This window comes from Lytechinus variegatus, chromosome 5 (genome assembly GCF_018143015.1).
Source record: "Lytechinus variegatus isolate NC3 chromosome 5, Lvar_3.0, whole genome shotgun sequence".
NCBI classification, from domain to species: Eukaryota; Metazoa; Echinodermata; class Echinoidea; order Temnopleuroida; family Toxopneustidae; genus Lytechinus; species Lytechinus variegatus.
Window position 1 is genome coordinate 44511258 of NC_054744.1, and position 26073 is coordinate 44537330.

Here is a 26073-nt window from a genome sequence, read left to right on the forward strand (position 1 = left end):
GTTTAGCACAGCTTACTGCGAAATCTGAATCACACAAAAGGGTCACTTCTGGCACTTTGCTGTGAAGTCTTCCACTAAAAGAGCAAATTGAAAGACATTTCAAAACTCAGTCATGTTGAATGTCGCTTGCGTGATGCTAAAGGTCGTATAATCTGAGCTGATCGCGTTTCCAAATGTATCATTTTCGATGTTTGAATTTTCCTCCCAATCCCAATCTGAAAGAACACACCCTCTGTTTCTCATTTATATCCGTGTTTTGTACAGTGTACATTTAATCGCGGTTTTAATTATGATCCATGGTGCTGTCTAAATCTTAAAATCAACATTGAAAATATATCTTTAGACTCTACTTTAAGACTTTTAATTCCCAAGACAAACAGAAGTTGGCACATGACAGATCAACTGCATTTTCACAGAAGTCAACTAATGAGTGTACTTCTGCTATTTTGAATGTTTAATGCAATATTGGTATGTGAAAAAGATTGAGTTACTGGTACCTTTTTTGGTATGACTATGTACAAGCAAGACAGCCCAATAATACAAGTTTACAAACTCAAACATAATTTATACTCAATTTGTTTAAAACTGGATATTAGCATATTTATGTGTGGTTAATTTTTGAATAAGCCTACATGTTCGTTTTCATCAATTTGTTTAATTGGTTAAAAAACTAGTACAAAAAGACATAATAATAATAAAGATGGACATGACATGTATGGATTTAGATCTTACCTCCTTGTCTTTATTTTGTCGCTTTAGTTTCTTAAACATCTTGACTTCCGTTATTTTCAAGTTCAAATGAAAACAATTCTTCAATGTCAGGATAAGATTCAGATCCTTGGTGTAATATCCATCTCACAAACCGGCAGTCTAAATGATGCTTGTTCACCTGAGTTTTCAAGAAAAAAACAAAAACAAATTGAGTCATTTAAAGTGACTGATTGTACATTATCATGTATATTGTAGATCCAGGGGGGTGTTTCACAAAGATTTAAGTATGACTTAGGTCGCACTTAAATGTTGACGCGTACATTATAAGCAACGCGCAATCTTATTGATCAATACGCAGTAGTGCGCGTCCTCTTGGCATGATGTGACCAATGCTGTCACGCCTTTTATACTGCGCGCAACAATACATTTAAGTGCGACTCTAAGTCATACTTAAATCTTTGTGAAACACCCCCCTGATCTACATGTACAAGTACATGTAGACTCTACTACATTATTTTTGTCCAAGTACATGTAGTCAGGTACAAATTCCTAGTCCAAATGTTAGATGTAGTTTATTTTCTGCTTGGATACTACAATTACTCTGATGGAATCCAACAGGACTTTTAATAGCTGATACTGTGGTCCAGTGAGGATGATCCAGGCGTTGGTTCTGAATATCAATCTTGTCTTGTCGTGTCTTGGGTCAAGTCGGCATGTGCAGGCTTCCTGTACTTCACTAACTTTGCTGAAAATGTGTGGTCACCAAGCAAGCAGGTAATATAAATCTCAGACCTTCACGTTTATAATTTCGTGGAGCTCAAGAAATCGCTCTCCTTATTTTTTTGAGGAGCTCAATTGAGCTCCTCAGAATCGCTCTCCGTGAGGAGCTCAAATCAATTCATTACAATACATGTATGATAAATTGTAGTTTTCTTAACATTGTATATATATATATATGCAATAGCTGTGTTAGCTAAATCTGTGGTGAAACTAGGCCTGGGTCACGTCAATACGTTTACAAGATGTCGTATGCGCTCCTGCTAAAAAAAAATATATTTTAAAAAATGGAGAAAAAAAATTGCTAAAAGTTCACATTTTACATCTTTAAATCCATGAAATGGCTTTTTTTCCATAATTCCTTGAAATTACTTTGATTTAGTTGAAAACTATGTTTTCAACTATATCAGTTAGTAAGCGTTAAAAAAAATCATTTTCAGAAACAATTTTAATAATTTTCATCATCAAGTTATCAAATAATTTAGAAGGAATGTAATTAAATTTGGGTGTTAGGCCCTAATTTTATTCCCCCACATTCATTGACATTCTGACATTCATCATTTTCATGCCTAAAATAAATCAATTCAAGGAATGAAGAAAAACGTCAAATTCCATTGATTGTCAAGCCAAGGACAAAGTCAAAGACCAAAGTCAAACTCAAATGACATGCGTTGTGCAAGGTTAACCTCGCATTGTGAGAGTGCACATAGGGCCTACCCCATTTTCTTAATTCTTACAGGAGTTAGATCTACTTCACCGAAAAAAAAAACAGACCAATGCCACTGTGTCGCCATCCAAAGTCAAAGTAGCGCAGCACAGCAGACTCCGGACGAGCCAGCGGCAGCGATCAACGAGTTCGCATGCGGCCGTGGTTACCGCGTCGGTGTTGTCTAGTAGAGTCTGACGCGTCAGTTTTGCTGCTGCTGCCTCTTCACTCGGCTCGATCGATCAGCTCAGCTGAGCTAACTTAGCTTTAACTGGGAGTTGGAATGTTTGGTTATCTTAGTCTACTCTTGGCATTCCACAACCAGTCCTAGGCCTTATTATAAGTTTATTATTTCATCAATAACACTCACCGATATAAATTGTATTCCAAGTGGTATTTCTTAAATTTAAAATGAGTTCACCTGTACCTGCGCTATAGGCATAGCTGCGTTACGTTGTCCAACAACTATACCAAAGAAACTATACAAGGGGCCGGGGATCCGGGGAAGATAGGACATCGAGGTACAGTATACAAATAGCGAATAGGCATGAGTGCGATGGTGCGAGATTTCGCATGAGGTGAAAGAAAGATGCTCTATTCAACGAGGCGTTTATGGCACGCATATAAGGAATCAATTAAATATATATTTCACTTAAAAAAATATATCTTTCTCTTCCACTAAACCATTTCACTTAAAGAAATATATATTTCACTTTTAAAAATATATTCCACTTTATCAAAAAATATATTTCACTTTAAAAAATATGTTTCAATTTAAAAAAAAAAAAGTATTTCACTTTTCCCCAAAAAAATATGTTTCACTTTTCAAAAAAAATATATTTCACTTTTCAAAAAAAAGATATTTCACTTTTCAAAGAAATATATTTCACTCTTCTAAAAGATATATTTCACTTTTCAAAAAGAAAATATTTCACTTTTCTAAAAAAAATATATTTCACTTTTCCCAAAAAAATATATTTCACTTTCCAAAAAAATATATTTCACTTTTCAAAGAAATATATTTCACTCTTCTACAAGATATATTTCACTTTCCAAAAAAATATATTTCACTTTTCCAAAAAAATATATTTCACTTTTGAAAAAATAATGTTTCACTTTAAAAAAAAAAATCATTTCACTTGATACATTTTAATTTTGAGAGAAAACAAATCCTTTCACTTTTGTTGGATAACACATGCGGCTGCCGTATTAGACCGTAACTATCCTCACGGAAATGTCCATTCCTCTCGCTACGAAAAACATTTCACTCGTGTTGCAAATTCATTTCACTCAATTGCAAAAAAATACGTTCCTCTTTTTTCTCGGCCTGTAGGCGGCGCGCACCATTGTTGGCGGGATGAGGAGAAGATACATGATATATCTATCTATCTATCTCTCTCTCTCTCTGCCTAACATATATCCATCTGTTTAAATATGTCTATCCTTCTATCTATCTATCTATCTATCTATCTATTTATCTATCTAATATCTATTATGTCTGTATATCTGTGTATTTATCATTCAATCTTTATATCTATATATCTATCTATTTATCTATCTTATGTCTATCTGTTCAGAATACATATGTCTACTTTTTATCTTTAAATCTAATAACTATTGATCTGTCTAAATAGTTATGTCTGTTTATTTGTTTGTTTATCTATTTAATATCTATCTATCAAATTTGTTTAATATGTTATTCTATCTGTCTACCTATCAATAAATATATCGATCTATTTTCTCTCTCTTTCTCTCTCTCTCTCTCTCTATCTATCTTTCTATCTATCTATCTATCTATCTGTGTATGTACCTATGTATCTACCTGTCTCTGAATCTATGTGTGTATCAAATGTGATATCATTATCACCGCTGGGATTCATCGTATTTTTTTTCATCAATCATTATCAGTATCAGCCTCCTCATCATATTTTTTTATCGTCAATGTCTATCTGTCCGATACCTATCTATCTGTTTATATCTATCTACCTATCCATCTGTCTATCTATCTGTCTATCTATCTATCTATTAATCAGGGGCCGCGGAACGGTTTTCAAAGCGGGGGGGGGGGCTGACCATGCAAAAAATCACAATCATACGGTCATTTTTACGGTTTTGGAAAAAAGTAAAGGGGGCTGCCCCCCAGCTTCCGCGGCCCCTGTTAATATCTATCTATCTTCTATTATCTATCCACCTATCATTTATCTCTCCATCAATCTATCTATTTATCTATCTTTCTTATATGTATCTGTTTGAATATGTATGTCTGTTTTTGTCTATTTATCTTTCATACTTATATCCACTCATTTGTTTAAATAATTATGTTTGTTTATCTCTGCATCTACGACAGACCACCTAATTCGTCCGTACGACGAATTAAAATCTAATTTCACTTGTTACATTTTAAATCTGAGATAAAACAAATCCTTTCACTTTTGTTGGATAACACATACGGCTGCCGTATAGACCGTGAGTAAATTTCGTTCTTCACGGAAATATCCATTCCTCTCGCTACGAAAAACATTTCACTCATCATCATGTTGCAAATTCATTTCACTCAATTGCAAAAAATACGTTCCTCTTTTTTCTCGGCCTGTAGGCGGCGCACACCATTGTTGGTGGGACGAGGACAATGCACCACGAGGTGGGCCCATAAACACAAATCGTGAAGTTCGAATTTATCGCTGATTATACACAGCTGCCAGGGCAATCAGCTGTTGCATTCGGCCCTACGATCAATCTTTAACCTTAGCACGGCCGGTCTGGCTATAACGTTTTGTAGGCATGAGGCATGAATGCTTTTTACATACACTATCTACGGAGCTGAATGGTCAAGGTATAAGTGTTGAAATTTCCCTTTTCTCCATTCTGTCTGTCTTTTACTTCATTGACATACGATGGTCATAATGATTGATGAAATGAAGCTTACAAAAAGCTACATTTCACTGGTCAACTCACTTGTACCTGCACTGCAAAACCAAATTCTCTCCATTTTTCCCGAGACGTGATGAGGGGGGGGGGTCAAGATTAGAACAGACATAAAAAGTGAGTATTCGGGACTGAAGATGGATGATGACGTCATCGCTCAGCCCGAAAAGGTTGGTGTTAGCCATAGAGATACTTATATAACGCGCAATTAGTATACATCTCTGTGGTGTTAGCCGAGAATGTCCATGATGTCATTACCCAACTTCAGTCCCGTATACTCACTTTTTATGTCTGTTCTAAGGATGGTGACCCCCCCATTCATGTCTCATACAAAATGGAGAGAATTAATTTGGTTTTGCAGTGCAGGTACAAGCGAGTTGACCGGTGAAATGTAGCTTTTTGTAAGCTTCATTTCATCAATCATTATGACCATCGTATGTCAATGAAGTAAAAGACAGACGGAAGGGAGAAAAGGGAAATTTCAACACTTATACCTTGACCATTCAGCTCCGTAGATAGTGTATGTATGAAGTATTCATGCCTCATGCCTACAAAACGTATAGCCAGACCGTGCTAAGGTTAAAGATTGATCGTAGGGCCGAGTGCAATAGCTGATTGCCCTGGCTATTGTGCATAATCAGCGATAAATTCAAACTTAACAATTTGTGTTTATGGGCCCACCTCGTGGTGCATTGTCCTTAGTCTGCTATGCAGACTCTGAATGGCTCGTGAGGTGGGATCTGCTACTGGTTTGCGAAGCAAACCAGCCTGAAAGGGTGAGCGAAGCGAGCCATTCAGAGGGCCGAGTGTGGAGAAGGGTTCCATGTGAACAGTGCTGCCTCAGTAGACCTAGTCTGCTATGCAGACTCGTTGAATCAGCTGAGGTACACACACTGCAGATGTGGGTCTACATTTGTAGACTACATTGTCCTCGTCCCACCAACAATGGTGTGCGCCGCCTACAGGCCGAGAAAAAAGAGGAACGTATTTTTTGCAATTGAGTGAAATGAATTTGCAACATGAGTGAAATGTTTTTCGTAGCGAGAGGAATGGATATTTACGTGAAGAACGAAATTTACTCACGGTCTTTACGGCAGCCGTATGTGTTATCCAACAAAAGTGAAAGGATTTGTTTGATCTCAGATTTAAAATGTAACAAGTGAAATTAGATTTTAATTCGTCGTACGGACGAATTAGGTGGTCTGTCGTAGATGCAGAGATAAACAAACATAATTATTTAAACAAATGAGTGGATATAAGTATGAAAGATAAATAGACAAAAACAGACATACATATTCAAACAGATACATATAAGAAAGATAGATAAATAGATAGATTGATGGAGAGATAAATGATAGGTGGATAGATAATAGAAGATAGATAGATATATATTAACAGGGGCCGCGGAAGCTGGGGGGGCAGCCCCCTTTACTTTTTTCCAAAACCGTAAAAATGACCGTATGATTGTGATTTTTTGCATGGTCAGCCCCCCCCCGCTTTGAAAACCGTTCCGCGGCCCCTGATTAATAGATAGATAGACAGATGGATAGGTAGATAGATATAAACAGATAGATAGGTATCGGACAGATAGACATTGACGATAAAAAAATACGATGAGGAGGCTGATACTGATAATGATTGATGAAAAAAATACGATGATTCCCAGCGGTGATAATGATATCATATTTGATATACACATAGATTCAGAGACAGGTAGATACATAGGTACATACACAGATAGACAGACAGATAGATAAATAGATAGATAGATAGATAGATAGATAGATAGATAGAGAGAGAGAGAGAGAGAGAGAGAGAGAGAAAATAGATCGATATATTTATTGATAGGTAGATAGATAGAATAACATATTAAACAAATTTGATAGATAGATATTAAATAGTTAAACAAACAAATAAACAGACATAACTATTTAGACAGATCAATAGTTATTAGATTGAAAGATAAAAAGTAGACATACGGATAGACATATGTATTCTGAACAGATAGACATAAGATAGATAGGTAGATAAATAGATAGATAGATAGATATAAAGATTGAATGATAAATACACAGATATACAGACATTAAACGAAAAAAATAGATATTAGATAGATAGATCCTTGCAGATAGATAGAAGGATAGACATATTTAAACAGATAGATATATATTAGGCAGAGAGAGAGATAGATAGATAGATAGATAGATAGATATATCATGTACCTTCTCCTCGTCCCGCCAACAATGGTGCGCGCCGCCTACAGGCCGAGAAAAAAGAGGAACGTATTTTTTTGCAATTGAGTGAAATGAATTTGCAACACGAGTGAAATGTTTTTCGTAGCGAGAGGAATGGATATTTCCGTGAGGATAGTTACGGTCTAATACGGCAGCCGCATGTGTTATCCAACAAAAGTGAAAGGATTTGTTTTCTCTCAAAATTAAAATGTATCAAGTGAAATGATTTTTTTTTTTGAAAAGTGAAACATTTTTTTTTCAAAAGTGAAATATATTTTTTTGGAAAAGTGAAATATATTTTTTTGGAAAGTGAAATATATCTTGTAGAAGAGTGAAATATATTTCTTTGAAGAGTGAAATATATTTCTTTGGAAAGTGAAATATATTTTTTTGGAAAGTGAAATATATTTTTTGGGAAAAGTGAAATATATTTTTTTTAGAAAAGTGAAATATTTTCTTTTTGAAAAGTGAAATATATCTTTTAGAAGAGTGAAATATATTTCTTTGAAAAGTGAAATATCTTTTTTTTTGAAAAGTGAAATATATTTTTTTGAAAAGTGAAACATATTTTTTGGGGAAAAGTGAAATACTTTTTTTTTTTAAAGTGAAACATATTTTTTAAAGTGAAATATATTTTTTTGATAAAGTGGAATATATTTTTGAAAGTGAAATATAAATTTCTTTAAGTGAAATGGTTTAGTGGAAGAGAAAGATATATTTTTTAAGTGAAATATATATTTATTTGATTCCCTATATGCGTGCCATAGGCGTTAGCCGAGTTGAATAGAGCGTTTCTTTCTTTCACCGAATGCGAAATCTCGCACCATTGCACGAATAAGAATATTCGCTATTTGTGTTGTACAACGCCTCGGAATCTAGCGAAAATATGAAAAAAACACGAGTTTCCCCCTCCAGTAATCTATCAAAAGGGAGCAAAAGTATTGAAAGCAAAAAGCAGAATCCCACAAGCGTACATGATCTTGGACAGCATTGCGCATTTAGACAGCGGGATGTACGCGCATTTACTCAATGAAATCGCATTGTGACGTCACCTCCTAAAGCCGTGCAATGGTACATTTTGGATGGTACATCTTGTGCTGTGCAACGGTACGAATGTGTGACATTCAGCCTCCCATTTGATCGCGTACAACAAGCTAAGTAGGCGTTGTACAATATACAAATAGCGAATAGGCATGAGTGCGATGGTGCGAGATTTCGCATGAGGTGAAAGAAAGATGCTCTATTCAACGAGGCGTTAGCCGAGTTGAATAGAGCGTTTCATTCTTTCACCGAATGCGAAATCTCGCACCATTGCACGAATAAGAATATTCGCTATTTGTGTTGTACAACGCCTCGGAATCTAGCGAAAATATGAAAAAACAAGAGTTTTTCCCTCCAGTAATCTATAAAAAGGGAGCAAAAATATTGAAAGCGAAAAGCAAAATCCCACAAGCCGGGCCCACAAGCGCACATGATCTTGGACAGCATTGCGCATTTAGCCAGCGAGCTGTACGCGCATTGTCACCTTATTCAATGAAATCGCATTGTGACGTCACCTCCTAAAGCCGTGCAGTGGTACATTTTGGATGGTACGTCTTGTGTGCAACGGTACGATTGTATGACATTCAGCCTCCCATTTGATCGCGTACAACTCGCTAAGTAGGCGTTGTACAATATACAAATAGCGAATAGGCATGAGTGCGATGGTGCGAGATTTCGCATGAGGTGAAAGAAAGATGCTCTATTCAACGAGGCGTTAGCCGAGTTGAATAGAGCGTTTCTTTCTTTCACCGAATGCGAAATCATGCACCATTGCACGAATAAGAATATTCGCTATTTGTGTTGTACAACGCCTCGGAATCTAGCGAAAATATGAAAAAACAAGAGTTTTTCCCTCCAGTAATCTATGAAAAAGGAGCAAAAATATTGAAAGCGAAAAGCAAAATCCCACAAGCCGGGCCCACAATTACAAGCGCACATGACCTTGCACAGCGTTGCGCATTTAGCCAGCGAGCTGTACGCGCATTGTCACCTTATTTAATTAAATCGCATTGTGACGTCACCTCCTAAAGCCGTGCAATGGTACATTTTGGATGGTACGTCTTGTGTGCAACGGTACGAATGTGTGACGTTCAGCCTCCCATTTGATCGCGTACAACTAGCTAAGTATACTATACGTATACTGTATATGCTTAGACCGCGTAATGAAACGCTTGGGAAGAGCGCCCTCTAGCGTTGAGTATAGTAAGACTGTCAAAGACTGTCCAAAATGTTCCAAGTCCCTCCTCAACAAGTACGACCTACCTTTCTTCAGCGATCTTCTCAACTCCCCTATAAAGTACAAGCAATAGAAGAAACTTATCTCTACAGCCGTTCTTGACTACAGGGAGGAAGAAACCCAAGCCGCTCTAGCAGCCAAATCCTCACTTCAGCTACTTAGTCACCTAGACCGCACCCCGAGAGCATAGGATGGTAGGAGAGAGATGGGATGGTAGCAGAGAGATAGGATGGTAGGAGAGAGATAGGATGGTAGGAGAGAGATAGGATGGTAGGAGAGAGATAGGATGGTAGCAGAGAGATGGGATGGTAGCAGAGAGATAGGATGGTAGAGAGAGATGGGATGGTAGGAGAGAGATAGGATGGTAGGATAGAGATAGGATGGTAGGAGAGAGATAGGATGGTAGGAGAAAGATAGGATGGTAGGAAAGAGATGGGATGGTAGCAGAGAGAGATAGGATGGTAGGAGAGAGATAGGATGGTAGCAGAGAGATAGGATGGTAGCAGAGAGATAGGATGGTAGCAGAGAGATAGGATGGTAGGAGAGAGATAGGTTGGTAGAAGAGAGATAGGATGGTAGAAGAGAGATAGGATGGTAGGAGAGAGATAGGATGGTAGGAGAGAGATAGGATGGTAGAAGAGAGATAGGATGGTAGGAGAGATATAGGATGGTAGGAAAGAGATGGGATGGTAAAAGAGAGATAGGATCGTAGGAGAAATAGGATGGTAGGAGAGAGATAGGATGGTAGGAGAGAGATAGGATCAGGAGAGAGATAGGATGGTAGGAGAGAGATGGGATGGTAGCAGAGAGATAGGATGGTAGGAGAGATATAGGATGGTAGCAGAGAGAGATAGGATGGTAGGAGAGAGATAGGATGGTAGGAGAGAGATAGGATGGTAGCAGAGAGATATAGGATGGTATAGGAGAGAGATAGGATGGTAGCAGAGAGAGATAGGATGGTAGGAAAGAGATGGGATGGTATTAGAGAGATAGGATTGTAGGAGAGAGATATAGGAGAGATGTAGGATAGTAGGAGAGATATAGGATGGCAGGAGAGAGATAGGATGGTAGGAGAGAGATAGGATGGTAGAAGAGAGATAGGATGGTAGCAGAGAGATAGGATGGTAAGAAATACACTGAAAAGATAACTTTGTCAATTGACAAATATAAATTCGTCATTACTGTGGTTTAATTTAACAAATTAATAAATTTGTCATGCCAAAGATTTGTCATTATAGATTTGTCATGCACCATAACATGACGAATTTTAATTTGTCATGAAAAGTGGTCTAATTTGACAAACCTTTTTCAAAGTTTGTCATTGCAACATTTTAATTCCTCATTCTCATTTTTTAATTCGTTTTTTACATTCATCAATTTGTAATGCATTTGACATTTATTTGTCATGTAATAGTCAGAAAGCACACCTGTGATAAACAAACAAATACAGATATAGTTAATATTTTTGTAAGTTTTAATAGAACCTCGAAATTCCTGAGGAGACAAATTCAAAATACATCAAATCCAGTCAACACTTGCCGGCAAGTAACATTTTATAAAATATTTACTAAAATTCACTGCAAAGTCAAAATACTCTGCATTAAAGGGGAAGTTCACCCCGACAAAAAGTTTATTGTAACAATAGCAGAAAAAATAATAAAAATATTAAGAAGGTTTGAGAAAAATTCATCAAATAATTAAAAAGTTATTAGAATTTCAATTATTTGATTTGTGACGTCATATGCGAGCAGCATTTATACATAGTGAATGGTAAAAAATCAATGAAATGTCATTTCCTCAGAAAATAGAAAATGGTTTTTACTGTAACTTTTGTATATCAATAGACATATCATTCCACACCCGATCATGAAAAGAAAACAAAATTAAGTCATCAGGAACCATACAAAATTTGAAATTCATACATTTTATATTACATAACACATGGGGCAGCTGCTCGTTTATGACGTCACAAATCCCAAATTTTGAACTCTAATAACTTTTTTACTCTTTAACAGATTTTCCTCAAACCTTCACCAATATTTTTTCACTATTTTTTTCTGCTATTTTTACAACAAAGTTTTCTTCAGGGTGAACTTCCCCTTTAAGGATGTTAATCTCCTTTGCAGTCTGACTGATAATTCTTCTATCACAGTATGAGTGTCAAGCAGACTGCGAAGGAGATTAGCTATAACTCCTATAAGAGCAACAATCTTCATTCTGACAAAAAATCTGTTATAACCATTGCAACAAATTCGGTTACAAACCCAGCCTACATCAAATTCACTACAATGTCAATATACTCTGCATTAGGGATATAGAGAAGTTTTGGCTTTTCTCCTTAGCAGCCTGATTGAGATTTCTGCCGTCACAGTATGATTTTCAAGCAGGCTGCAAAGGAGATAAACCAAAACTCCTATATATCCTTAAGAGCAACAAACAATCTTCATTCCAACAACAAATTATTTTTATTAGTTACCACTACTGTATAACAAACGCAACAAATTCAGTTACAACAATTAGGGCCTACATTAAATTCTCTAGCAATGTCAAAATACTCTGCATTTAAATAAAGATAGAGTTTTAGCAAATCTCCTTCGCAGTCTCATACTGAGACTACTGCTGTCACAGTAAGCAGGCTGCGAAGGAGATTAGCTGGAACTCCTTGATATATTCTTAAGAGCAACAAGCAATCTTCGTCCTGACAACAAATTCTTTTCAGTTACCACTACTGCATAACAATTGCAACAAATTCAGTTAGAACAATTAGGGCCTACATTAAACTCACTAAAAATGTCAAAATACTTTGCATTAACCTGGGGCATATGCATTGCAGGGGGTGCGGGTTTGCGTTCGCAAAATGCGAAAGGTCTACTTTTGTGCATCTGCGTTTAATAAATCGCCCTTTTTTTACGTTTGAAAAAGAAAATTGGGTTGTCAAATTGCCGCCCCCTTAGCTTTTTTGGTCGATGATTAAAAATAAATGTATATTTCAGGAAAATTTAGCAAAAGTCCACTTTCCAAAACTTCTCCACCCCCCCAAAAAAAAAAATCCTGCATATGCCCCTGGCATTAACTTCCTGACATCAAATGCAGTTACCAGTACCATGCAACAATTGCATCAAATTCAATAATATCAAAATATCAAATTTGTTGTTTTTGCTTGACAAAACCATTTGATTTTTGTCAAACAAAAATAACAAATTTGATGATTTATTACAAACCTGACGAATCAAAATACTTTCCATTAAGAGTTGAAAATCATTCCAAAAGAACAATAAAATGTTGGACAACTTAAAAAAAAAAGAAAAGAAATTTCCCTGATCCAAAGCCATTAAAGAATGAAAATTCCTCTTTAGTGTTTCAGTCTTTTTGGAACTGTATTTACTGTTTTTGTTCTTCCTTCCTTGAAAGAGGGTTCTCACTTTTTTCCATGATTTACTCAAGAAATTGAGAGCCCACTTGCCACTTCCCATTTCACATTCAGAGAGCAAAACATTTTAGCTATACACAATGCCAGTCCAAAACTGCCAACATTGATAGTATAAAATCACCAAATTGAAAAGATGGGTGATTTTTTCCAATTAATTTATATATAAAATCTTTGAACTTTAAGATTGAATTAACCATCATGAAGAATTTCAAAAATCTGAACTATCCAGAATTTTTAGTTTGAAAGCTCAAAAATCTGAATAGTTGGCAGGTATGTAGAAAACACATTTACGTCGAGACCAAAACTAATGTCCAATCAAGTTTTAAAATATTGTCCTTTTGTTTGACTTGTTCACAATACTATTTTTTCTTTTCTTTTTTTACAAGCATATTTTCAAAAACAATTTTGCATTCAGCTGTTGCAATAACATAAACAAGGCATTTCTTGAACCGATACAGGTTGATATGAGAGAATCCTTATGCAGTTGGTGAGGCTACCTCACAATATATTCAAAAGCTCGCAAGCTACACTTTGGCATCGTCCATCAGGCCAACCTCGGCAATTGTACAAGGATTCTCTGTACAGGAGATTTGAGAGTCAACATTGATTATGTGTACAGAAGTTCCCACATATTCTAAAGAAGATACAAGACCTTGCACTATGTTTTCTCAGGAATGGAGCTCTTGAGATATTCAGATTTTCCTGTGAGTAGATGAAGTGTGAATATTATGGAAGCTTAAAAGTGGCACCGAGATGTTGTGATAATTATCTTGGGAAGTCGACATCATGATAGCAAAAGATCAGATGACGAGATCCCTGATCTCATCATGTTGACATCTTTTAGAAGAGATGATCAGATGACAAGATCCAGGTTCTCATCATGTTGACATGTCGACATGACGAGATCCGGGATCTTGTCATCTGATCATCTCTCCTACAAGATGTAGATATGACGAGTTACGAGATCATGACACCTAATCATCTCTTCCACTGGATGTAGACATGACGAGATAGAAGATCTCGTCATGTCAACATCTTGTAGAAGAGATGATCAGATAACAAGGTCCCGAATCTCGTCATGTCGACATCTTGTAGGAGAGATGATCAGATGACAAGATCCCGGATCTCGCCATCCTTTAGAAGAGATAATCAGATGACAAGATCTTCGATTCATGATCATGTCATCTGATCATCTCTTCTAAAAGATGTCGACATGATGAGATCAGGGATCTTGTCTGCTGATCATCTCGTCTGAAAGATGTGGACATGAGATCCAGGATCTCGTCATTTGATCTTTTGCTACCATGATGTTGACTTCTCAACATCTCGGTGGCACTTTTGAGCTTCCATAGAATATGCTTCATCAAGTGTGTGAGCCATCTCCATCTACTGTGCTCTGAATGTGACTTTAAACTTTCTTTTTCAAATCTCTTTCAAAAAATCACAATTTATCAATACAACTGTACATACATGTACTTACAATCTTTAAACTTGTAACAATTTTAACCTAAAGGACATGCTCTGTAACTTAAAAACAGCTGTTCCATGACTTCAGCCGGACTTCAGTTACTTCCCTTGTCTGGAGGGCACTTTCTTCTTCAACATGTTCAGAAGGTTGATAACAGATTTATCAACAGGACATGCATCTTTCACCTGAAGAATTCCAAGTTGGCAAAACTCACAAATTTTCATGACTGATGGCTCACAGCCATAGGCTGAATGAAAAATAAAAACCAGCTACTTAACAAGCCAATGCATGCACTTTATCCTGGACTTGACAGACTCTTTGCTCCTCCAGAACAAGCTCATATGATTCCTCTTGATTGCAGGATACACGTATGTACATGGGCTTCGTATCAACCTGTCAATGAAAAACAATAACAAGGGTTTCTTATTCAATGCATGTGGTTTAGCTTCTCAACAAGAAATATGTTTGTTTTTTTAAGAAACTTGGCCCACCATTATGGGACAATGGATGGGCAGACGGAGTCAAAAACGATAAGATTTCTTAGCAAGCAACACACAATATTTTTCACCCTACTTGGATTGAAATATTTCTCTTTCAATTAGTATTCAAATAACATTAAATAAGATGTAACAATATTTTTGGCAAATAAATCACTCTGATAGAATGCAAAACTAACAAAATTCCACCACTCAGAATGTATTCAGCTTTGTTTGGTGCTGTAATTTGCAACTGCATGCTAGTGGGCTGACTGGAATGTTGTGTTATCACACATCACACATAGCATGCATGTTAATCTTAAGTACCTGATCACATAATACCAGTGTACTTTGTCATAAACACAACCCACCAGTTGGCTCAGCAGTCTAAAGTTGTAGAGCGGAGTGCAAAAGAATGCTAAAATATGATTCTTAGGTTTTGGCTTTATGAAACTTATAATCTAGTCTATGTCAATGTTGTAAAATTACTTCTAACTGGTTATGCGGTACCATACCTTGTCACTTGAGATGAATACATCACCAGGTCTTCCTTGAAAAAGGTTGGTAGAATCTGTATGGCAATTTCTGGAATCAGATTAAGAAATGTTAATAATTTAAAAAATGCACCATGTTTTTAAATCAAAACAGAAGCTTGTATTCTGCAAGTTGGAATCCAACATTGATTATACCACCATGTTACCACCGCAATCTTTAGATCATGAATGAATTGAAGGGACTGAAGTTCTGAGCTGTAATTTTGCTCAAAACTAATGAATAGCTTCCTGCCTTCATTCTCATGATACCAGCTTGCAAGAATCAAGTTTGATTCACACATAAAGTTGTCTACAAGAACCTATCAGCAAATCAATTTGCACCAAATTCTGGCCCTGCCAACGATTCTAAATTTAAATACCAACATGCTTCATAACTAACAGCTGTCTATTAATGCTCAAATTATTGAAAGATAGAAAAGAAAAAACCCAAATTCAATGAAGAATTATCTCAGAATGTCGGCTTCAAAAATGACCACAAATGGACAGGAGTTAAACACTTTTAGGCAGGCATGAGACAAACTCATGAATTGTTGGACATTGATATTACACATCCATTTTACATCAAGTGACTAGGCCAAGTGCGAGTGTAAAATGGTTGCATGCCTTTGTCAGCATAAAGTTGGTTGCCTGAAGGGGTTTGAACTTCAATTCTTAAAGTGTATTTACAGTTTCCTTTTGTCATGTGTGGCACCCTGGAATGAAGAGATAATTATCCATTGTATAATAAGAGAATAATGTTACAAATTATTTTTCCATTGTATAACAATTTGGGGTTTTAATGTGTGATGTTACAAATTAAAAAAATCTGAATAACAGAATACCTTCTTAGCTTCCGGGAAGTAAACTGTCACATCTTTCTTGGCTCATTTGCATCTATCTTTGTGAAGTCTAGAAAGGGGTTCTGCCAGTCTTTGTAGTCCTTGGTTGAACAGTGTGATTAGGTCCTCACCATGAATCCTGCGAAACTCTGCAAGAAACTGAAAATATGAAAAACATCATGACCTCTGTTCACTAGATTAATGCTGGTGTTGCTGAACATGTTAACTTATTGGTGTTTATAGTGACAGGCTGATTGGATTTATAATTTTACTGACAAGAAAGATAAGCTTCAGCCTGTAAATCAGCTAGCTTATAACCACAAACACACTCCTGTACAGATCTTGTTTAGACTACTTCAGGCATTAATTTTATAAAATTGTAATCATAAACCCTACCATCTTTGGTAGGGTTCATGTGGCTTGCGACAGTGAAAATCGCAAATCGAAATCTAAGCGAACTATGCTAGTTTATGTGTAAATTGCCCCCGTAATGACGTCGGTGGGGCATAGGAATGTGCAAAGTCGGATTAATTTGTAGATACATGTAGGCCAAGGCCATGTCAAAAGGCCTGGCAATCATATGGTAGTCAGGCCTGGGCCAAAACTATTGACTGTCATGAGACATGAGTGTAGCAAACAGTCTGCAGTCCAGACAGGTCTCTCCTTATTGCTACTTATTGAATTTGAGTACAAATATTGACTGATAACAGGTAGGGCCTAGCCTATGATATTACATTTACTTAGGCCTAGTCCCATAATAGGCCTACTTTTTTCGAAACATAGCGATTGTCTAAGTTTAACATAAAACATGTAAGTTAGGCCCTAAAAAGGCCTAGGCCTACCTCGTATTAGACTGGTGAAACTAGCCTAGATAGTCTACACGTACGTGAGTACAGGACACTCGGTCAAGACCAGGCAAGACACACATGACACACAGAGTACGGTATACATTGTACACGCATTCGACATTGTTGGAGTCAATCGCATTTTATAAGCTTATTAGGCCTACATTGTATTGTCATTGTGCATGGGATGCCCGTCCCGCCGTGTGCTACCTCGAGCGAAGTTCGTGCAGGTTTCACTCCACTTCACTACCGGTACACTACACTCCACGTACCGGTACTTTCGGGTAGGTGGAGACGGGTGTGTAGTACCGGTAGTGAAGTCTGCACGAACTTCGCTCGAGGTAGCCGTGAGCATGCAGGTATGCATACTCAATTTACTAATATTTCGGTGAAAAACACTTCACTATTATAGAATTTCATACAATAGTTATCTCCACAGTAATATACTACAATCAAATGCATTAATTAATCATTTAATTTATTTTTTTAGTATAAAAGTTTACCTTTTACGATCTACCCAAGCCTTGCTTCGCAGCAAAATCACGGCGACCGGCGAGTGATTCGAAGACGCTGATTATGTGCGGGGTGTCCCGAACTGTCTTCAGGAGCTAAATTTGTCATGCATTTTTCCTCAACAAATTGATTTGTTTTTCAGCAAATAATTTGTAATATAATTCGTTACGGCCGACTTAAACTCGTCATTTCTACATTGACCGCGAAGAGGATTTGTCAAATACGGTTGTGAAGAGTCGTCACGCAAATAAATCAGTCATGCGCAAGTTTGTTTTTGTCAACACCAGTTGAAACTTTGTAATAGTGCTCGATCAATTTGTTATGTTACTACCATGAGTTTGTCATTTCACAGTTATATCGCAAAACAAATTATTTTACCCCGATTGACGAATTAATCGGGCCTTGTGACAAAGTTATCTTTTCAGTGTAGAGAGAGATAGGATGGTAGCAGAGAGATAGGATGGTAGGAGAGAGATAGGATGGTAGCAGAGAGATAGGATGGTAGGAGAGAGATAGGATGGTAGCAGAGAGATAGGATGGTAGAGAGAGATGGGATGGTAGGAGAGAGATAGGATGGTAGGAGAGAGATAGGATGGTAGAAGAGAGATAGGATGGTAGGAGAGATATAGGATGGTAGGAAAGAGATGGGATGGTAAGAGAGAGATAGGATGGTAGGAGAAAGATAGGATGGTAGCAGAGAGATAGGATGGTAGGAGAGAGATAGGATGGTAGCAGAGAGATAGGATGGTAGAGAGAGATAGGATGGTAGAAGAGAGATAGGATGGTAGAAGAGAGATAGGATGGTAGCAGAGAGATAGGATGGTAGCAGAGAGATAGGATGGTAGGAGAGATATAGGATGGTAGCAGAGAGAGATAGGATGGTAGGAGAGAGATAGGATGGTAGGAGAGAGATAGGATGGTAGCAGAGAGATATATGATGGTAGGAGAGAGATAGGATGGTAGCAGAGAGAGATAGGATGGTAGGAGAGAGATAGGATGGTAGCAGAGAGATATAGGATGGTAGCAGAGAGATAGGATGGTAGCAGACCGCAAAAAATAGGGGTGAAAATGAAGGGCGCCATCATTTGAACTGGGTTTTGGTGATCGTGACTTTCACAGCTAGCTCAGTATTCGGTCGATACGAAAGTTCACTATTTTCATGATTTTCGAATGTTTTGACGAAAGTTCTTAGTGTAATAGCGTGGACATGGCTTTGATTCTCACGGAAACTGCTAGGTATGTAAACCTAGTACCTTGACACATTAATGAATTCGAAGATGAGTGACTTTTGATTCATTGTAAAATTTAATAAGCCGCTGGCGCTGCTGGGATGGGTGGATACGGTACGGTACCGTATACGTACGGTACCTTACCTATGCCAAAACCCAGGCCAGGGAGCTCCGACCATCGACCACTGATCTCTCCCCTAACTGGATATGCGGGGAGGGTCCTTTGTTTGAAGCCCGCGAGTTCTATTGTCCGCCATACCAGTTCCCCCAAAAGGAACGCGATCGCTCCATTAGCATGTGCATTGCGAGCGATACGCTAGCTGTCTGCACACTGAAGTGAAGCTCTCATTGCTTTTTGTACAAAACTTCATATATTTAAGGTGCCAGAATTCGCAATTTTCTTGAAACCATGTTACTTTCCCAGTATACATGCAAAATACAAGACAAAAGTAAAGAGTGGAATACCACCACTCTACCAAGATGGAACTGGAAGTAGTAAAACATTGACAGAATCAGATGTAGGGAAATCAAATGCACTATAAAAAAGTCTATTGAAACATTTTTCTAGTGTCTTTACTAAAGATCCGGATGGACCACTCCCATCTGTTAAATGTCATGACGTTCACATACTAGACACAATTGTAATTACTGAAGAGTGTGTATTTAAGAAACTAGAGAGTTTGAATATATCCAAATCACCAGGGCCAGATGGGTTGCATCCCCGTGTCTTGCGTGAACTGGCACCTGTTCTTGCAAAACCATTGAGTATTATTTACTCAAACTCTCTTGCATCAGGCGTAGTACCAAATGTGTGGAAAAAGGCCAACGTCAGTGCCGTATTCAAAAAGGGTGATCGTAAACTCCCTTCTAACTACAGACCAATAAGTCTAACATGTATGTAAAATCATGGAGTCTATCCTGAGGGATGAAATATATGAGCATGTGAAGAGCAACAATCTTCTCAGTTCAAAACAATTTGGATTTGTATCAGGACGATCAACAATGTTGCAATTACTCAATGTGTTAGATGATTGGACAAATATGTTGGAGGTTGGTGGTGCAGTTGATGTCATCTACCTAGATTTCATGAAAGCCTTTGATAAGGTCCCACACCAAAGACTTTTAGCCAAAGTTGAGGGATTTGGCATATCTAAGCTCATATGCGAGTGGGTTAGGTCATTTCTTGTTGGTCGACAGCACCGTGTTTGTGTGAATGGTGTGTTCTCTGACTGGGCTGATGTAACCAGCGGAATACCGCAAGGGAGTGTCCTCGGACCCCTGCTTTTTGTAATGTACATTAATGATCTACCAGATCAGATATTGTCAAGTACTGTTCATTTATTTGCAGATGACACCAAGTTATACAAGCATGTAAAAAATGACAGAGATGCTGAGTTATTACAGGCGGACTTAAATCGTCTAGTTTCATGGTCAGACAATTGGCTATTAAAGTTCCATCCGGATAAATGTTGTGTACTTACAATAGGTAAAAGAAATGATGATTCCAATGACTATACAATGACACATGATAATGCCTCACATAATCTATCACAAGTTGAAACTAGTAAAGATTTAGGAGTGATCGTTGACACAAAGCTTAGTTTTGACCAGCACTTTCAGTCAAAGATAAATAAAGCCAATAGGCTAATGAATCTTATTAGGAGAACATTTGTTTATCTTCACAAGGAGAACTTCTTGCTCCTATACAAAGCATTGATTAGACCTCATTTGGAGTATGCTCATGCAGTATGGAGTCCATACTTAAAGAAACATATTCAAGCAATAGAAAATGTACAAAGAAGGGCCACTAAGTTGGTACCTGAGGTTAAGAACCTCCCATATGAACAAAGATTGATTCAACTAAAACTTCCTACATTAGCTTATCGCCGTGCGCGAGGAGACATGATCGAAACATACAAGTTATTTCACAGGTATGACCAGGAAGTAGTGCCAGATTTGGGACAGGTGCAGGGGCCTACCAGGGGTCATGATAAAAATTGTACATTCCGAGGTCAGTAACTGAGAAACGTAAGAATTCCTTTTACATAAGAATGAGGAAACCTTGGAATAGCCTAAGTAATGAATTAGTAAATGCACCCAGTGTCCACAGCTTCGAGAATGGATTGGATAAGTATTGGAGATGTGAACCTGTGAAGTTCAAGTTTGATGCTGACCCACCAGGACATGACCCGGCCAACCTAAAAAGGAGACAGAATTTGGAACTGAATATAGAGTCTTAGACTGCGTTCAGAAGCATCCATAGGTATCCATAGGTATACATTTCGGAAACATAATTTTGAAGGGGTTGATGTTTTTCTCACCTAAGGAAGAATGGATGAAATCCTTGACTTGTCTAGGGGTATTTTTGAGGTTTGCCAAAATAACATCTTAGGATCGATATGGTGAGGACTTTCTAGGTTATGCAGGCTTATAACACTGGGCTTGAAAATTTAAGTCCACCCCACCCCCCAAAAAAAAAAAAAATCAAACAAGTTCATGTAACACCGAAAAAATCCATCGCTTAAATATAACTTAAAAAAACTTTCATATTTTACTTCTGATTTTGATTAAATTTTGAGCATTATTGTGTGTTTTTTCTCTCTATTCAAATAATCGTTTCCATGAGGTGGACTCGCCCTTTAAAGAACAAGTCCACCCCAACAGAAACTTGATTTGAATAAAAAGAGAAAAATTCAATATGCATAACACTGAAAATTTCATCAAAATCGGATGTGATATGATGGCATTTTAAAGTTTCGCTTCATTTCACAAAACAGTTATAATGCACATCTCTGTTTGTATTCCATTATTTTAACATTTTGTGCTTCCGGCAAGGAGGTCCTAATCGTCAAATTCGTAAAAATTGAAATATTATATAATTCAAACAACAAAAAACAAAAGAAATAGTGAGTGGGTGACATCATCGACTCTCTCATTTGGATGTAACTGGCTCGTTCATATCACTATTTAAAAAAAAAATAAGCGAAACTTTGAAATGTCATAACTTTCTTATTTTACATCCGATTTTAATGAAATTTTCAACATTGTGCTTCTCTGATTTTGCTCTATTGATTCAAATCAACATTTTCTGAGGTGGACTTAACCTTCTCTTTCTCTCTCTCTCCTTCTGTCACATCGATCGACCCTCTTCAATTATCCTCTATACCCAGTGTTCATATAGGAAGCGGGGGGGGGGGGGTCCTGTCCTCCCTAAATTTTAGGTGGGGGACAGACCCCCCAAATTTATGTTGACAACTTTTTTTGTTCTTTTTGCTTGTCAATTTTTTTTCCTGCATCCCCCCTAAATTCAGGTGGACCCCCTAAAATCGTTGTGGTCCGCCCTAAATTCTGGTTGATAACCTTTTTTTGATGTTTGTCAGATTATTTCTTTTGTTTTGCATCCCTCCCTAAATTTTGGGTTGATAACCTTTTTTTTTGCTGGTCAGGTTATTTTTCTTGCGTCACCCCCTAAATTTCTGGTTGATAACCCCCCCCCCTTTTTTTTCCTCCACCGAGACATTTTTTTTCTTTGAAGACATTCGGCATCTCAAAATAATTAAGTTCTGTGAAATTTCTGAAGTCTGTAAATCCGTCTCTGAGCTTAATGTCTTTTTTAGGTACTTTTTTTTAAAATGAGCTCTTGGAAAAAATAATTCGATCTATTGTTGACACAGAAATATCACAAATTCACATGCCACAAGTTACATGAGCCCCCTAAAGTCCTAGTCCTAACGTACATGTAACTATAGCTTCTAAATTTTATCGTCCTTTCACAAATAAAAGATAAAATAATTTTCAGAATACCTTGTAGATCCAGTCCTTTTCCCGGGGGGGGGGGCACTTACATTGACGAGTGGATACCATGCGCGACCAAAAAAACACGTAAAAAGGATGTCTTTTTCACGATAGGGCACGTTACGTACGTAACGTGATAAGGGTGTCAAAAACACAAAAATAATGAAAAAAGGGTATCTATTTTGCTAGGAAAATTATGTGTTTAGGGTCGAATTTGCGGGGATGATAAAACAAAATTAAAATGTTTTATAAAGGATGTCCTTTTTGCCCCAACACGTCGTGTTTAGAGTCCGATTTGCGCGAGGTGTAGAAGGTGGGGTCGTACTAAACCAAATAAGGTATAAAGCCAACGACCGAATGACCTGTAACAATAAAACATACCTGTACTTGTTTAGGGGTTCACTTCAGGGAATATTTGCCAAGAGTATCGTTTTGTTTCCAATACTTGTTAAGGGTAGGGTTTCACACGCCAATACTTGTTAAGGGGTGCACTGCATTTTCAGAATATGGAAATTACGTGTTTAGGGTGCTTTTCGAGACCCCATGGTCGCGCATGGTATCCACTCGTGAATGGAAGTGGCCCCCCGGGGTCCTTTTCCCCAAAATCTGTCTATTTCGGTCAGGATCTATGCTTCGCGCAAAAAATCAATTTTTTTTAACTCCTCCGAAACGGCAGATTCAAGTTTCAGAATACAGGCTACACGTACGGTCAGTATTTTCGTGTCTCGTGATATTCTTCTGTCCAAACATGACTGATAAACTCATAAAACTTAGTAACATTTGTGAATATTAATACACTGAATATTGATTTGAATCATGGTTTAAATTCATCACGCTTCCAGAGAAATCACAACAATCGATACCCCCCCCCCCTGGAGTTTTAAAGTTTTGGAAACTTGCTCTGGTAATTTAGAATTACCACACATGTATTTGAGCACATGGGACTACATTTATGCAGTTCACCAGCTTGTCTTATCTGCGAAAAGTAATCCCCTTTTCTCTGTTTCCACGGTCGTCACGATGAGTGCAATTATACGTGGCACAGGACGACATCTTAAACTTTGTATCAGGTATAAATTCACATTGAAAAGTGCTGTTATAAGAGTTGACCTGGTAAGTATAATTAAGAATTGACACCATTGCCGTGAACCAGACTCTACTCCGATTTTGGCTTTTTGGGGGAACTCGGCGTGCGGAGGTACCAACTTCCGGTGCTTCAACACGGAATAGGCCAATCAGCGTTATTGTTCCCATCCAGATAAAGGAGAGATCAGTGGCTCCAACCCGCGAAGCGGGCCGGAGCCCATCCCCCAGGGGCCGATTGCACGAAAGGGTCTTTCCAAGGACCGTCTTTCGTGTCGCCCATCTTTTATGATACGCTATAAGCGGGGTGTTTCTGAAATTTATGATAAAGAATAAGATTCGTTAGCTTGCTTTTATGATGGTGGGCCCCAAGTCTGCGCACCTAACAATTTGCGCCAGTTAAGGGTCATTCCGTGTCAAATCACCCAAAAATAAATTAAAATTAAATCGCACCATCTCAGAATTCATTCATTTTTGGTATATAGGGAATTTGACATGGCCCATGTCCACATATTTTTTTTCAGCGCAATCGGATGCACGGTTTTCCCGTAATGACACGCCCAATTTCGGTGATTTGACCGAAAATGGGCGCGGCCGCCGAGTTTTAAATGACCGTGGCTCGGTAACCGATGCACCAAAATCAGTAAAAATGGTATCATTGGATAGGAAATTGAATGAACTATCTGAAAAATGTATTATTTTTTATTTAGGGGCAATATAATGAGTGATGACCTTTTGACCTTTGCATTGACCTTGAATTTGACCCCCGGGGTCACACTATTTTTAGTCAATATTTCAATATATGAATTCCCAACATTATTTCTACAGTGCGTCCCAGAATAAACGAAACCGAGATTTAGCGATCATTTATCATAACTTAATCATAAATAAAATAGACAAATTACCTACCAATTTAAAGCTTAGAATCTCCTCCTTCATCTGATATTACTTAGGTTATTTCTTATTCACGCATGAGTGAGCAAAAACAATTTGAAGAAAGGATACAAAAAACTCATTTGGCGGGGGTATCTGGGTTTCAAAAAGAAAACCACATTTCTGAAAAGTTCAATATCTGCTCTTTAATTTGGTACCAAAATTACAGAAAATGATCAAGAAATAAAAAAGTTCTGGTCATTTGAAATAAGGCTTGTATTTCCATAATTTCATGAGATAAACGTGTTTCACCGCTTTCCCACAGAAGCTTTGGCATGGTGAGAACAAAAGATTTAATGCATGGCTGATCGTCAACAAAACAGAGTGTCGAGAGAGTTTGAAAGCCAGCCTGGAGAACCTCTTCATTTTATGAAATTATTGAAATTCAAGCCTTATTTCAAATGACCAGAACTTTGTTATTTCGTGACATTTTTCTGTAATTTAGGTATCAAATTAAGGAGGAGATATTGAACTTTCCAAAAATGTGGTTTTCCTTTTGAAACCCAGATACCCCCCGCCAAATGAGTTTTTTATATCCTTTCTTCAAATTGCATTTGCTCACTCATGCGTGAATGAGAAATAATCTAAGTAATATCAGATGAAAGAGGAGATTCTAAGCTTTAAATTGGTAGGTCATTTGTCTATTCTATTTATGATTAAGTAATGATAAATGATCGCTAAATCTCGGTTTCGTTTTTTCTGGGACGCACTGTATATAAAAAAAAAAAAACTGGAGGTGTATTATTTTTTGTTTTTGTTCCAACTTCTCTCGAAGAAGGCATACTTTTTGCAAATATTTTTACTACAGTCCCACACATACTAATTTCTGTATTGTATAGTGAATAAACATATGTATGTTGATACGAAGTATCTCAATTCTTTGTTAGTAACTGGGAATTCTGAAATTTTCCATGTATGTACATGTAATGATGTGCATGCCTGCAAATCAGCATTATGAGGTAGGTCCATATTAAGAAACATGAATTACACTACCTTAATACATACATTTTACTAATCTCCCGGGCAGCCACATATAGTGCTGTACACACGCGTGACCAAAAAACGTGTTTAAAGGGGTGGTTTTTCAGTTTTGGACGCGAGCCGTGCATGCACTCGTTAAGGGTGTCAAAAACACCGATTTTCAAAAAAGGGGTAGTTTTGAAAGACTGGTCAATGGTCAATCGCAGGGTGAAGCGCATTTAGGGTATTTTTTTTCAAAGCTTTTTTATTAGACTGGCCAAACGTGTTTAGGGTATGTTTTTTCCCCCAAGCTTTTTCCCCAGGGTCATATTCTGGCA

At 37.5% G+C, this 26073-nt stretch overlaps 2 protein-coding genes and 1 long non-coding RNA gene across 4 annotated transcripts in view; 1 reads left to right on the forward strand and 2 right to left on the reverse strand.

Moving 5' to 3' along the window:
- Window positions 1–889, reverse strand: part of LOC121416250 (ankycorbin-like) — a 35614-nt gene extending 34725 nt beyond the window's left edge. For both annotated transcript variants that reach the window (XM_041609765.1, XM_041609764.1), the window contains exon 1: window positions 733–889. In XM_041609765.1, coding sequence (XP_041465699.1) covers window positions 733–771 — 39 coding nt within the window. In that variant the 5' untranslated portion in view covers window positions 772–889. The remainder of the gene's footprint in view (window positions 1–732) is intronic.
- A 13736-nt stretch (window positions 890–14625) lies between these two features.
- On the reverse strand, window positions 14626–17838 carry LOC121416251. The gene is made up of 4 exons (XR_005970115.1): window positions 17726–17838; window positions 16381–16536; window positions 15521–15590; window positions 14626–14922 (listed from the first exon to the last, which is right to left on the reverse strand). It is a non-coding gene; the product is annotated as an uncharacterized LOC121416251 (long non-coding RNA).
- Window positions 17839–18807: 969 nt separating this feature from the next.
- LOC121416254 (COMM domain-containing protein 10-like) overlaps window positions 18808–26073 on the forward strand; it is a 35955-nt gene continuing 28689 nt past the window's right edge. Inside the window, exon 1 of the mRNA XM_041609770.1 lies at window positions 18808–18971. Within this exon, the coding sequence (XP_041465704.1) occupies window positions 18943–18971 (29 nt within the window). The 5' untranslated portion in view covers window positions 18808–18942. The remainder of the gene's footprint in view (window positions 18972–26073) is intronic.